We start from the raw sequence: 14690 nt of genomic DNA, 5'->3' as shown, positions 1-14690 counted from the left end.
TGTAAAAGACCTCTAAAAGTGCTTTCTTCTTTTGTCTGCTTTGGCAGTGTGAATTTTTAAAAAACATATTTGGGAAGTAACTGCTGTTACAACCAAGTTTGTGTAACATAAAATGTAAAGAAGCAGATGGATTAACATGAATGTTGATCACATACCTTGAAGGATATATGGTTAGGAACTAAAGTGAAAAAAGGAGCATATTTTGCCAGTGTTAAGTGGCTTAGTTAGATCCTGAGGCTGTTGAGTTTTATGTGGCAGCCCAGAGAGAAAATGAGGGAGAAAATCGGCCCACTCGTCAGTGCATCATTGAAAACATTTGAGATAATCAGAGGCGATGAAGATGCCACTGGCAGAAATTTGATTTGATTTTTCCTGTCATTTAGTTTAGTGGCAGATTTCAGTATTTTAGATGCATGTTTTAGCCCAAGGATAAATACACTTGTGCTTGGTTTTACATCTGAATCTCTACTGCCTTGAAGAAAAATACTCTAAGAGAAGAAACTGAGCGGACATTTTTTTCTTGGTTACAGTAACCCAGTCTGTTTAAATCTCTAGCTTAAGGTTATCATGTTATGTAAAGGGTTAACACTTTTTCAACCAAGCTTTTCAAGTTTTTTTTCACTTTTGTAAAAAATGGGATAAAATTTTGTCCTTTAAAATTTTGTCTTTTATTCTCCAGCTTTTGACTTAGGAGTTTTTTGTAAGATAAAAGGATAAAACTTGGTTCCTCAAACTGGTGTCTGTCATTCTCCAGCTCTAGGCCTTCCATTCCCCACACCACCCATGTCAACTTGCATAACAGCAACAAGCTAAATACTCTCCACTGTGACACCACATGAAAGAACCAGTTTGGTCTGGTGAAGGGAAAGTTTGTATCAGTTCACTGACTGCTAATGTCTCCACATAAGAAGTGGACTCCAGAGCGAGAATTATCCCAAGCAAATCAGATTATACTGGGCAGACATGGACAGGGTTCTTTGAACTGGCGCTTTTCTTTTCTGCTGTTGGGGCAAAGGGCTTCACGAGGAATGTAGCCTTTTGACCATGTTTTTGCCACCCGTGGCAACAGCTTGTTTCAAAGTTTTCGTGTTTATAGAGTAGCCCAGGGGTTATCAGTGAAGTCATCGGGAGTCTTTATAATGGGCAGTGAATGTCGGAAATAGTTAGGCATTATCTTAAGATTGTTAAACTGGGGACAAGGCACAACAAAGGTACTCCAGGGTTCCCCCAGCACTGAGCAAATAAAGGGGACTAACTTTAAATGTTTTATTCAGGCACAGCAAATATGACAATTTGTTTACAATTTGAAAACACACAGGTGCTTTTAATATTTATTGTGTCTTTTGAGAAGGTTTTTTAAAACATAGTAAACAAAATGTAAGAGAGGAGATGCAAACATGACACTTTTAAGAAGTCAAAAAGTTTTGCCCAATCTGAAGGGGTTGGTGACTGCAGAGAAATAAATGTTTATTTCTGGAGGAAATGTATTTCCACTGCATACATTCTTGGAGTGAGGGTATTCTAGCAATAACAGTCATTGTTGTTGCCCACACACACAGGGCAGAAAGCTGTAGATAATGCAGGTTTTTTTTTTTTTATCTGAGGACTGTGGCGCATTCATACTGGCCAACTTTGGACTTGTTTAGGTTTTAAAGCCACCAAACAAATAGATAATATTCCAAGTTGTTTAGTGATGTACCTCAGTTAGACTCTCCCGCCTTAATCCCCCTAAATGCAAGAGATAATTTCAGAGAGTCAAATTTCAGATAAAAAAATTTAAGTCTGCTGGGCTCCTACTTGGGGGGAGGGAGGGGTACTCTTTTTGTTGGAAAAGATTCTTCGATCTAAATATTGGGTTATAAAGGTTTACCTTTTTCAGAAAAAAGAACCCTTCTTTAAAATTGCTAGCTACAAGCTTGTCTTCTGTTATGTTTTAGAGAGCATTCACATGGAGAAGAGCCGAGGTCTAACAAGGCCGAGACCTAAATATGGCGGACCTACATGAAAGGAAGGCTGCGTAATCCTTAAATAGTCTCTCAATGACATTCATTGATTAGGTCTCGGCCTTGATAGACCTCGGCTCTTCTCGATGTGAATGCTCTCTAAGACCAAAAACCGATTTAGATCTGTCTGTGTCTGAATCCACCCGTGCACCTCCCACCGTGCACGGTGTCATACATGTGTATGTGAACCACTTCTACAGACACAGGTGTTTGTACACAGGTCATAGGTGGGCTTCAGGGACAGAAATATGATCCTGTGACCAAAAAAAGTTTGTTTTATTGATTTTATTCTAATCTCTCTCTCCTTTCTCCATTAATAAGCTCCAGTAGTTGCGGGTGACTATTTCAACTGGCGTTATCTTCTTATCAGGACCAGAGGAGGGATGAAGCGCTCCAGGCCATTGGAGCCTTTGTCATTTGTCATCTGCCCATTGAATTATCTTTGTTAGCTCCCAGAATGTAGCACAGGAATCGTTTTACATGCAATGAGTCATGGTTCTTCTGTTAAAAGTACATTTGTGACTTGACATTGATTTTTCAGGATCAAATAATCTGTAGACAATCTTTGAGTTTTTCTGTAACTCTAGATAAAAACAGTGATAAAACTTTCCAAGACAGGAACTTTCTGTGATTTTTTAAACCCAGTCTTGATACTTTGACAGCTCACATTTAGTATTTTAAGATGGCTCAGTCTACTGAGTAATATTGACAAGCACAGAGATAGTGAAAGCTGAGATGGCTTTGTTAGCTTAAGTGATGAGCCAAGAAAAGGTTGCCAGCTGAAGAAGAAACAGTGTTTTTAATGGCGGGTGTCAGGTTTGTTTGTGCAGCTTGTTTCCCCTGTCCCACCTGATGGACGCTAGCTCCTGAACTCAGAGTGAGATAGAAATGGCAAGGGAGAAACATAACATGCCAAACAGCAGATTGATAAACTACCACTCAGTATCAGCGCGACCAGAAACCTCTTCCAAGGGAAAAGGTGGCACTTTGGATGTCTGTGGCTGATTAAGTTTTATTTTAAAGCAAAGGTGGCACATCCAGGTGACAGTTAAGAAAAGCAGTCTTGAACTTCCTTGACCCGTCTGATAACAAAATGAAATTTAACCGCTGCTTGATTCTTGTCCATTGTTTCTTACCTCCTACACAAGGAAAACGCACAAGAATTAAAAAAAATTGTCAATTTTTTTTATTCCATGCCAGTATTACAATTTATAATGGTTATTAAATGTCATAGAAAGATTGTCCCATTGTTAACGTTATCATCTATATTACCATAACATGGAGAGTTCAAGCTGACCCTGATCCCACAGTGCCACTTGGCCTGGGGGAGTACACTGGTTAGCTGGCATAGACACAGGAACTGTGGTTTTGGTCTAGATCAGAGAAGATCTGATAAGTCATGTATTTTGCATTCTGAATATTAGTGGATATTTCAAGACCTTTTCCACGTGCACATACATGTCAACGCATGCATACATGCACCCACACACTTCTTATTCAGCCTAGAGGATTCTCATGCATTTAAATCACTGGTAATTTACTGAAATGTTAGGTAATGCATTTTAGACCTACAACATATTTCCACCTTAATATCTGAATGCACTCATGTACTGGTGAGATATGTGGAGGAAGTGGGGGAATTTTCAAAGGTTTTACCTTCACCATTCCCTGAAGCACAATGAAATGAACATGTTTCTCTTTGAAAAGATTTGAAGGTGATTATTCAGTTGGCTGACAGCTGTGGTCATGTCTATGGTCTTCTGTCTTATTGAGCTAACACAAGTAGTTGTTGATGACATTGATGGCCATATTGTCTGATAGTGCGTCTTGTTTCTCTCCTTGCGGTATGCAGACTGCTATGGGCATTGCAGCTAGCAACATTGTAAGCAATTAGTTGTTGTCTTCTTATGTCTGCTTTTATGGGGATTTTATTAGAATAAATAACAGAATCCATGGAAGCCATCATATCTCTTGTATGTTTATGTAGAATGACACAAATCAGAAGCAAATAGGATACAATCTCAAGATGGATATTACTACCTAGTCTCAATTATGCACTCTCTTCATTTGCCAGTCTTTTTATTTTAGGATAAAAACTGCTGCTGTAACAGTACTCCACACCTGCTCATCTTGTGCTTCTGAGATGTTTAAAGGTTTTTTTTTTAATGCACTCCAAGAAACTCTCTCTTTTTATATAAGAGATTTTTAGAATTTCAGACATTTTCAAGTTTGTAGAAACAGGGTGTGTTTGTGTACATATGACAGTAGCAGAGAGGAAACTTTTCTTGTTAGGGGCAGAAATATTTATCTTAGTATCCACAAACAAGGTCTTGTGGTCCACCATTCTACTGAACAGACACTTTTAGTTTTGTATTATATAACACAACGGATGTGGAAGTTTTAGTTTTAATTTTTTTTTTCTTGGATATCTATAAAAGAGCTCTGTTTTATGGAGGAATTCATTATGCAAGTTTCTAATTGTGGTTCACAGTTGCTTTAGAAAGGAACACATTCTTGATCTGGGTCCAAGTCTCTATGTATCCAAGTGAAGGTTGTATATTTTGAGTCTGTGTGTTGTAAGCTCCATGTGTGGGTGTCTGCCTTTCTGTTAATGTTCTGGGCCCTAATGTACCTCATCTGGGTGTTTCTTTGTTTGCCTAATTTTTATCAAATTCTACACCAACATGGCCTTTTCTGTGTGGGTGTCACTGACTTTTTTCATTCAGCTGAACACTTATTTTGGCAAAATTATCAGCATCCACTCGAAACAGTTCTCAACACATTTCTTTGTGAAATTTATTTGTTTATAAGTAAATGTATTTAGAGTAAGGTGTCCACACGCACACACACGTGCGTGCTGGCGCGCGTGCACATACACACACGTAAGAGACATTGGCAATACAAAGATACTGATTGATAACTCATCTTGGTCTGAAGGTCTGTAACATTGGTGATTGCATGAGACATTTACTCATAATAGACACTTGCAACGTGATGAACATTACAAATAAAGTTCCTTGAAGAAGATGCCCTACGGTAATGACTCCATCTTTTCAATGGGGGGAAATTATCAATCTTTCAGATGCATACTTTTGGAATCTTTCAAAACATGTGGAATTTTCAATAGCTGCCAAAGAAAAAAGTTGTTGGTCTCAAACTTTGAAAAAAGCGGCAGATGCTTAAGGTATTTTTGTTGATTTTCCCCCCTCTTACCATGTATTGATGAAAAGAATTTTGTGGCAATGGCGTGAAGTTGAAATGAGCATGAGAAAATACCTTATCAGTTTGACAAAAAGTCTGCCAAGGTTTGAGATCAAGATGCAATCAGAACAAAAAAAAACAGGGAGTCAACCTAAGAATCAGATCTTATCTTATATGATTGACAAAAAGCAGACTCTCTGTTGATAGCTGCGCGATAGGTGAACAACAGCCTTTGCACTTAAACAATTTGCATGATAAAATGTTGTTTTTAGAAGAAAGATGGCTTATTTTCTTGTTGTATAATGAAATTGTATCCTCTTAACTTGATTTATAGGTGCACAGAGACAGCTGCCTGGAAGTGACTCTTCAATGTAACAAAATAACTGCAGAATACTGGTATCAATAAAGAACTAGTCCCTTTTTACCTCCACAGTAACCTCATAGGTATAATTTTCACAAAACACCACTCTCTACTGCATCCAATGCCTTTGATCTTTAGAAAGGTTAGAAGACATTGCAAAAACCTGGGCAGGCGACTGCTGGGAGCAATTTATGTGTGTTTTTTCTCGAGATGCCTTTGATTTTGTACTGAGAAGTGTTGGGATTGGCGGTCATTGGCCGCATTCACAACCTAAGTTGATCCCAGGACTATCAGATCTGCGGATCAAATATGGCAGACCCACTAGAAAGCTTGCCCCGCTATCCCCTCTGGAAATCTATTCAGAGTCTGTTAGGGTATTATATGGCAAGCTTTCAAGTGGGATGGCCACATTTGATCTGCAGAACTGTTGGTCTGCAGATCAGCTTGTTCTGAATGTGCCTATTTTAGTGTAGAGGGGTGCGAGTCGGTGCCCTCTCAGTCACATGTGATTCTGTGTTATTATGTAAACTCGCCACTGATTGCACAATCTCGGCTAATGGAAGTCAGAGCCTGAACTTCCGCAGTGGAGTTGACTTTGGATGGAATAATTTAGGACCGGTTTGGTGAAGTGCCTTGCAATGGATTAAGTTGTTACATCAAATTTCCTCTTTATTGCAAAAACAGCATAGCTTGTGGTGTTATCCCAGGGAAATTGGCTCTGTACTTCTGTTTCATACAATTTGTGCTTGCCTTTAAAAAAAAATCAAAACCAAAAGTCAAGAGAGAGAGAGAGAGAATGGTGGGGAGAGGGTGTGTAATGTACTTTTTCACTCCATGTAGAGAGGTAAACATTTTTTCTTGAAGCTGTTGCAGTTATTTGCTCTTCTTCTGTCCTTGACAAGGACAACAGACTGTCTACACTTGGATAGTGTCCTATATTGATGTTGTTCAACCTCTCATGTCATTACTACGTTCATACATCACCTTACCACATGGCTTCAAGGGAAGACCTCATCAAGATGTGGATGATTGCCATAACACTGTGGTTTACCATGACCAATTGTCCTATAGCCCTCCCCCTCCCCCCCACCCTCACGCTTCTAGCCAGACCCCAGGGTATGTGGTCATCCTATCCCTTTAATAAAGAGGACAGTTAAACTTGTAATTATAGAGGACAGTTAACGTTGTTGAAATATGGCTGGAACAAAGAGTGCTGCATGCAGTACCCCCAGGGTGTGAAATGAGGCAGGGGGGGGGGATAGTACAGGGTGGTGTACTGATCGGTATTGTGGCATAAAAGGTTACTCTTATTTCACTTTTGTCACTTTAATGACAAATGATTTGTAGACAAAAAAGAAAGATTTTGTAGTAAATTACCACCACGACAATAGCTTTGGTATTTTGCTCCTTCTCTCTCTCTCCCGCATCATCGTCAGGGTAAATTGAGATGTTCTTTTTCAGACAGTTATTGATGTCACAATTTAGCTATGTGCTGTCCAGAGAAGTACAGGTTATCATTGGTCATTTTACTGATAAACTTCTTATTCAGACAGTCATCAGTGTGGTGTGAAATATAGTGTTGACCAGAACTGGACTGGTCAGTAAATTGTCCATGGTGGCCATCAGTGTCAACCTTTCAACATGCTAGGGAAAGATATAAGGGTGGGGGGTTGAGATTTATTGCTTGTCTGAAGTTGTGAAAATTGAAATGTACCAGCATCCCGGCATCTTCTGATCTCATTTGTCTTAGTATGCTGGTGAGAAAAAGGGCATGAGATTAGACTTACTTTTGAAGTTTGTTTGCGATTTAAAGATATTGATACTTTGGAATTGGGCGGACTCAAAAAACAAGTCTTGTCATATGTGAAGGGTAGATTTTTGATTAAGATAAAGAGCTTTTATTGATAGTTTGAAATTTGGAAAGGGAGACAAAAAGTAAGTTTTGTCACAGAGGTAGTAGACAGATTTTGATCATTGTTATTCATTAAAATTTAAAGGGGCCTGATTAGAATGCATTATTCCCGTCTCCCTAACTCTGTTCTGAGCCCATAGACAAGCAAACACAGCACATCACCTGTTCTCTTGTATTTCCTACCACTACTCGCGGACTGTGAAAAAAATTGTAAATAGTGAAAAAAAACTGTGAACTTTCAGCGACCCATGTCATATACACAACCCCTTCTGCAAGACTGGATGAATAGAAGAAATAGAAGAGATCTGCCAAGTGGTTAAAATTCCATTGTGGCCCATTTGCTTGAGTCTTTTTTTCTTGAGGCTCACTTTCTCCAAAGAGGTATTAAAGTTATTGCAGCCACAAACTGACATTTCACAGTCCTGTTTTTATTCTGAGAGTATTAGAAGACATAAACCATTGAATTTTCAAATACTCACAACAGAAGCCTTATTGTATTTCTTTTGCCACAACTGCTTAGAGTTTACATTTATGACTTTTCAAGCTATAAGTGAACATGACAGGGTGTCCCCTTCAACTTATACCTTGTCCCACTGGAAGAGCTTATGTGCCCAGGTTGTAGGTTTCAAACTGCTTTTTAAGTTTCATTTGATAGATTTTTATTGAAAATGAAAAAAAATTACCTTAAAATGGTCGTCATATATGAAATGTTGAAGATTTTTGGAGAGAGAGAAATGAATAACTCTGGAGTCAGTGAAACACTGACAGACATGACTGCATATCAAAGTCTGTCTTTCAATATTATAGTAGCAGCAGGAAGGGTGGAGAGTTTCACTTCACAAGTCCACATGTCCCCGAGGTGTTATATGCATGTCATCAGGAAAACATAACTTTGTCCTACAACTTGGCACCAGTTCCACTGGTTTGTTTCTAAGATGAATAAGAAGGAAATATCAGTCTGAAAAAGGAAGATGTGGAACACAAGAATTTATAGTTCACTCCTTAACAAAAATGCATTTGGATAACATGACAAATTTTGATTAAAAAAAAAAATCACTTTGAGATCACAGCTACCAGTTTTAAAGTGACTAAGAAGGAAGTATCAGTCTGAAAACAGGAAGACATAGAACACAACAATTTATACATTCAGTCTCCCAAAAATTGCATTTGGACAATCTGACACATTTTCGTTAAAAAAAAGAAAAAAATCACTTCGAGATCACAGCTACCAGTTTTAAAAGCATCACCATCAATCTAGAACATTGCCCCTTAGAGTGACATCTGCTGAGTAATTTGCGGAGTTAAGATATAATATGGCGACGCCATGACCAGGTATTGCCCAAGGTTAAGTTGGTCTACTCCAGGCTGTCATCATGTAGCCTGTGACCTGTGATCAACCACCTTATGGGGCTGCTGTCTCAGTGATAAGTTAGCTGTCACTAATACACTGCTTTCACAGTGGGTGGCTTGCCATATATAGGCTATAGGCTTTTGCATTTATTTTGAGGAAAAAAATGTTAACTCTGAGTTTCTTAAAGCAGTTTGTGTGTTTTCAGAAAAATGTTGAAGACAAATTTTGCTCGGATCTTAGCATAAAAAAAATTAAATAAATTAAGTAGTGAATGGTTTTGCAGAGATTGTTACACCAATAATCAAGTCAAAACAAGCCACAGGTGTTCAACTGTCATATCTTTGTATTATCAGAACTAGAATTTTATCATATTTGACTAGTCTCCCTCGCGTCTTTGTTGACCAAATTGAGGTATCTCTGTTCAGTGTGGTATGTGGTACAGACAGTGGGTCGGCTTATCTTGGAACTCTCCACTCTTCCTCCAGCTCCTGCACTCAAAGCTCAAACAAGAAAACAAATACACCAAGAGTCTCAAACTTTGGGATCATGGACCCCCTTTTAGAGCTGAAAGTGCCATCCCCTCTACGGACAAACATCACAACAAACAACATAGCTTGGCCATTACCAGTGGGACAAACAAAGAAGGAAACAAAGGTTGTTTGGTCTAAAAGTTCAGGTGACATTTCTCATGGAATGGCCAAATTTGAGATTATGTGTCCTGAAGATAAATAATGGCCTGATGAAAAAAAAATTGGTCCCTCTTTTGTTGGAGACTGTTATAAACATTTTACGGTTTGGCAGCCAAATTTTGGACCCTGGATGTGGTTAGGTGACACTCCCCAGGGTATATTGGCCACCCAAGACCTTGTTGGTTATTTTACAGAAAAAAAATCATTTTGTAAGTACATTGAGTCACCATTTGTTGTTTTGTCTGTTACCTTCTTAATTGGTTCTATTCTTCACCTCCCAATGATTTTTTGATTATGTTTGGTGGTTACATTTGTATTTAAAGATTTAATAGAGCCATGCTTCTGAATACCCTTTAGAGAGGGACACAAGGGAAGTTAAGGAGTTTGTACTGTGGGTATCGTGGCTCTGAGGAGGTCGATATAAAATGACCCAATGCTGAGGAGGCGTAATTTACCCTCTCTTATGAGAGGACAACTGCTCAGTGTAGCCATGTTGAAGTGATTGCTTATACCTGCAAGTACAAAGCTTGCCACTTAGACTGAGAAAGCACCGCTATGCCAACAAAACATCCTCCATGAAGTTTGTACCACCATTACAACGTATTATTTTAATAAAGTCTTATGTTGCTGGGAAGTCCTCAGGGGAGGAAACCTGGGAACAATGAATTTGAAGTTTTTTTGTTGGTAAATTAGGGTTGCATTTTGTTGTTTTGAGGCTTTCAAAGTCTGCCAGTGGTTATGATGTTAATTCCACCTCAATTGACTCGATGAATTTGTCTGGTTCCTGTTACCGATCCTTCAAGATAATTTTATTTTGGAAAGGAGTTATGTGACTGGACTGTTTAATATTATCTAAACCTATCAGTATGAGGAAGGATTAATGTGTTTTATGTTGACAGTGTTCCATAATCAGATTATTAACCTGTACTGAATAATGTAACTAGAATAATTTTGACCTGCTCCAATTGCTGTCTGCGGGGATTTAGATTAAATTTGGATTTTAAAGGCACCACCATTTTTGGAATGAATTCAGTTAGAAGGAATGTTGTAGCATACATCTTTTCAGTGTGAAGAAAAGATGCAGTTAATATCCCACAATGGCAGAGGTCGCATGGGAATGCAAAAGGAATAAAATGAATGAACTAGCAGAGCAGATTTTGTGATAGACTGGCGCTGGCGTAATCTCAAGTACCCCACAGGCCCGCTGAATCTGCACTTTTTTATCGCCTTGAACTGTGTGACACTAGAAGTCATGTTTACCTAGACGGGCCGGAGGAGTGCGGCATGCACACAGAATTGCTCAGAAATGCAGAAGAGAAAAAAGTAGTCCCCCCTAAAAGGTCAACAGAAAGATACAATTCTCAAGTAAAATTGTAGAAGTTTTCATTGAAGTGCTTTAAGTGTTTCATGTTCCACTGCCCTTTTCAACAGGGTTGTAATATATCATAAAATAATTCCTGTTATTTATGTCATCCACAGAAAAATGCCTCTGATAACCTGTGTCATCAGAAATATGAAGCTGCTATTGACACAGGAGGTGATACAATCGCAGCAGAGAGGCTGTGTCACTGCCGAAGGTAGGCAAAGACACAGAAAGTTGTTTGATGCTGATAGGAATTGGAGACAATGGTTGTTTTGTCATGGTAGAGATTCCTCTTTCGTGACCTGATAAACTGATACTAGAAGTTAGGTATCTGAAACCAGCAGGATTTAGGGTGATTATGTGTTCAATAAAAATTAACAAATACTGAATGAAATTTTGAAATTTCCACAATGTATGTCTTAACATGTTTCTTCCAGTTAAAAGAGGAACTTAACATTAACTTTTCCTGAGCAGTATGAAAAGAAAAAAAAAATGTAACTCATCAAACCTGATAAGCACAATGAAGCACTGTTAGGCCAGCTCTGCCTTGCACTCTCTCCTTCTCTCTGTTTTGCCGTAGGGCTCAATGTCTTGATTGGTGCAAATGTTAACCATGGTTGAGATGCACCCTCTCGCCCCAAATGTGTGGTAACCCACACGACATGTCTCTCAACACAGACAACAGACAGCCTTTATTTTCAATTATTTTTCTACATTAAATTGAAGGAATTTGTCTCTTTATGGTTTTCACTGTCTGAGGAGGTTACTCGGTTTATTTTTTTTGGTGATGGTTTAAAAGTGTTGTTGGTCAATAAACATGTTATCACAGCCAGTGAGTGGGTGATTGCGAGTTGATTAGAGTAATATTTTATAAACACAACTAAGACCTTATCAGTGCTGTGCTAGTGCATTAGACCCATTTATCAGCATTTGTTCTTGCTATCAGTTTTGTTGTGTGTAATTAATACTGGCAGGTTTGGGTTCTTTTTAAACTGATTGAAGATTTTACAGTTCTGTTTTGTGTCGAGTTGGTTTTTCAATTACATTTCATGCCTTGGTTGTTCTCACTGGTGGAATAAGGAATATTTTATTGACATGACATATGATAGTTTGATGAAAGGAATTTGGAGAACGAATGATGTCTATACCTATCCATTTGTGACATTTAAGAAGTGGTAGCTTTGAAGAGACGTAATGGGATAAATATTCCCAGATATGTAGGGATGTAATTACAGCCTCAAAATGTTTTAACAAACGACATAAAAGTATATATTTTTTCATCTCCCTTTGTTAAATGTCTCAATTTGTTACGGAGGAGTGCGTGACAAATTTATTTGCACTGAAGTTTCAACCACAGAAATAACCTTTCTTCACTGGTTTGAAGATCAAAGAACAGCAAAACTTGACTCACGTCAAACTTAAAAAGCCAGGCTTGAATTTGGAAAAGAGCAGAACTGAAATTTAATTTCATCCCTTTGAAACAAGTTTGCATTCTGTTTGTCATGCTAATACAAATTAATCTTGTATTCAGACTCTCATTCAGTCTTTGGGGAAAAAAGAAAAAAAAAAGGAATGCTAAATCTGTTAATGTCTTTGCGCACTAGGAATGTATTTCTAAATATTTAGAGCTGGTTCAACTAGAGAGGTTGTTTTTAGATGTTTGAAGAGGGACACCCACGTCATTCTGAGTTGGCGGAGAGAGGGACGGGAGGGACACCTGTTGGCTGCAGACGTCCTACACATGCAGCATAATAACACAAATCCCACACTGACACAAGACTTTCATATAGGAGAAATTTAGAAACTGACACAATACAAACACTGTTTTTTAGTTGAATCCCAATATAAACAAGTAAGGTTAAGAAAAAAATGGGAAAACTGTAACGAGGAGCAATGTAGACATTTTTTTTTCATCAAGAGTAGTCTTCATAGCAGCTGTGTTGATGTCTACATTGTTCTGTCAAGTTGAAGTGATGGTGTTTTTACTCTTTTGCTCTTTATGAGACAACTGGGAAAACTCAAGCAATTGAGATGAAAGAAATTACATGTTGGGAGAAAAAATGGCTGTCCAGATAGGAGAGTTTAACACACACTGATGTGACATATATCTGATGTTGTTGATGGCATAGTGATCAATACACTGTCTGGTTAATAAAATACACATGCTCTGTGTGTGTGTGTGTGTGTGTGTGTGTGTGTGCGTGTGTGCGTGCGTGTGTGCGTGTGTGTTAAGTTTGGGTCCAAATAATATGGATTACATGAATGAAATGAAATAAATGAAAAAAAATAAGCTGTTTAATTTTGAAGTGACCTAAGTGTTCTTTATATTGCAGGTCTCATCACGACCACCAACAGGAAGTTGGACAGGGAAGCACAGGACCAGCACATTCTGGAGGTGAGTCACATGCCACCCCCCACCCCCAAGAAAATAAAGTGAAAGCAATAATAGCAGCAATAATGATAAACAAATAATACATCATAAGAGAAGATGATGGTGTGATGTCGTGCTTATTCACCAAAAAAAGAAGTTATTTTATTACACTGCTTACAGCTACAGGGAAATCCATACTGTGCTCTGTATAATTGTATATCAGTAGCCCAAGTGTTATCACACAACTAGCACCTATCACAGCCATATCAGTGTCAAACTCTGCCAAGTGACTTCTTTGATGTTATGGAGGAAGAAATAATCAGGATATAACCTTGTGTGTGTGCCACACGCACACCACTGCCACTGGGGCTCAGTAGTGTGTTCTAACACATAGACGCTGCTTTGTTGCCTACGCCATGGAGGTGTATGTTATTGCCTTCATTGGTATTCTGGTAAACTGTCTAAATGAAAAAGTTTGTGATAGGTTTTGGTAAAATTTTCCGAAAGGGTCAGAAACTGGCTTACTTTAAATCAGTTAAATTTAAGTGGGGATAATGTAATTAATTTTTGAATTATGTGGTCAGATGAAGAGGTCACAATTACAGTGCAAAACATTGAAATGAGGATATTTGCATGCAGACGCATGCACACAATTTTAAACAACTTCCAGTATCTTCTTCATTCAGCATTGTAAGTACTTGCCAGAGCTTCTTGTCATCTTTATGTTGGGTGGGGTTATTATATCTGTATGCATTGTGTGTAGTGACAATTAAGTATCGCTGTTTTTTTTACCTGGGTCTGAGGGCTGTGGCCTCTATCTCTTTGAAGTAAGTGAGTAGCTATACAAAGTGACAAGACCACTGTCTGTTTGCTTGTACTTTGGAGGAAACCACATTTGTTCTCAACATGAAACACAAAGTTGATACCTCGTACAGGGTGAACAGAGGTAAACTTGTAAGGAAACCAAGCCTTGCATGTTGATGAAGAAACCCATTCATCAGTTACACCAACAGGCACCTGTCAGATCAATTCAAGGTATTTTTAGCCGGAGGAGATAAAAATAAAATAAAAGAACACTAAAAGACAGACGTGAGCCTCATTTGCCACTGTTCATAATGCGTTTGTCTGTTTTTCACTCCTAAAATAAAATAGAAACAACCTAAAGTGGCAGACTGCAGCAATATTTTTAAGTCTCAGTAAGTATTCTAACAGTAATTGAGCCCAGTAGAATAAACGGTGAAAGAATATAAGATCTGACCTTTTAAGAGAACCGAGAGAAGCCCTCATTAGAAGAATTTATTAGAGATGAAAATGACAGCTGGATGGAGATATATTTTTGTGCCTTTGAGCAACATTAGGAAAGTTTCTTGAAATGGCATGCAATACCGGGTTCTGGGCAGTGACGGATGGTGCATTATGGGGTTGATAACTGGTCTACT

At 38.4% G+C, this 14690-nt stretch overlaps 1 protein-coding gene and 1 long non-coding RNA gene across 8 annotated transcripts in view; one reads left to right on the top strand and one right to left on the bottom strand.

Annotated features, from left to right (window-relative positions):
- The window catches only part of LOC147763247 (uncharacterized), a 72902-nt gene that overhangs the window by 13871 nt on the left and 44341 nt on the right, over window positions 1-14690 (bottom strand). The gene's annotated exons all lie outside the window — the stretch shown is intronic.
- The window catches only part of LOC106161702 (protocadherin Fat 1), a 94070-nt gene that overhangs the window by 41492 nt on the left and 37888 nt on the right, over window positions 1-14690 (top strand). For all 7 annotated transcript variants that reach the window (XM_087008345.1, XM_087008346.1, XM_087008342.1 and 4 more), the window contains exon 5: window positions 13214-13275. In XM_087008345.1, the coding sequence (XP_086864471.1) occupies window positions 13214-13275 (62 nt within the window). The remainder of the gene's footprint in view (window positions 1-13213; window positions 13276-14690) is intronic.

The sequence above is a fragment of the Lingula anatina genome, chromosome 3, assembly GCF_051362555.1.
Source record: "Lingula anatina isolate TDL-2025a chromosome 3, LinAna3.0, whole genome shotgun sequence".
NCBI classification, from domain to species: Eukaryota; Metazoa; Brachiopoda; class Lingulata; order Lingulida; family Lingulidae; genus Lingula; species Lingula anatina.
Note: the sequence above shows the minus strand (reverse complement) of the source record. Positions and strands in the feature narration are given on the sequence as shown.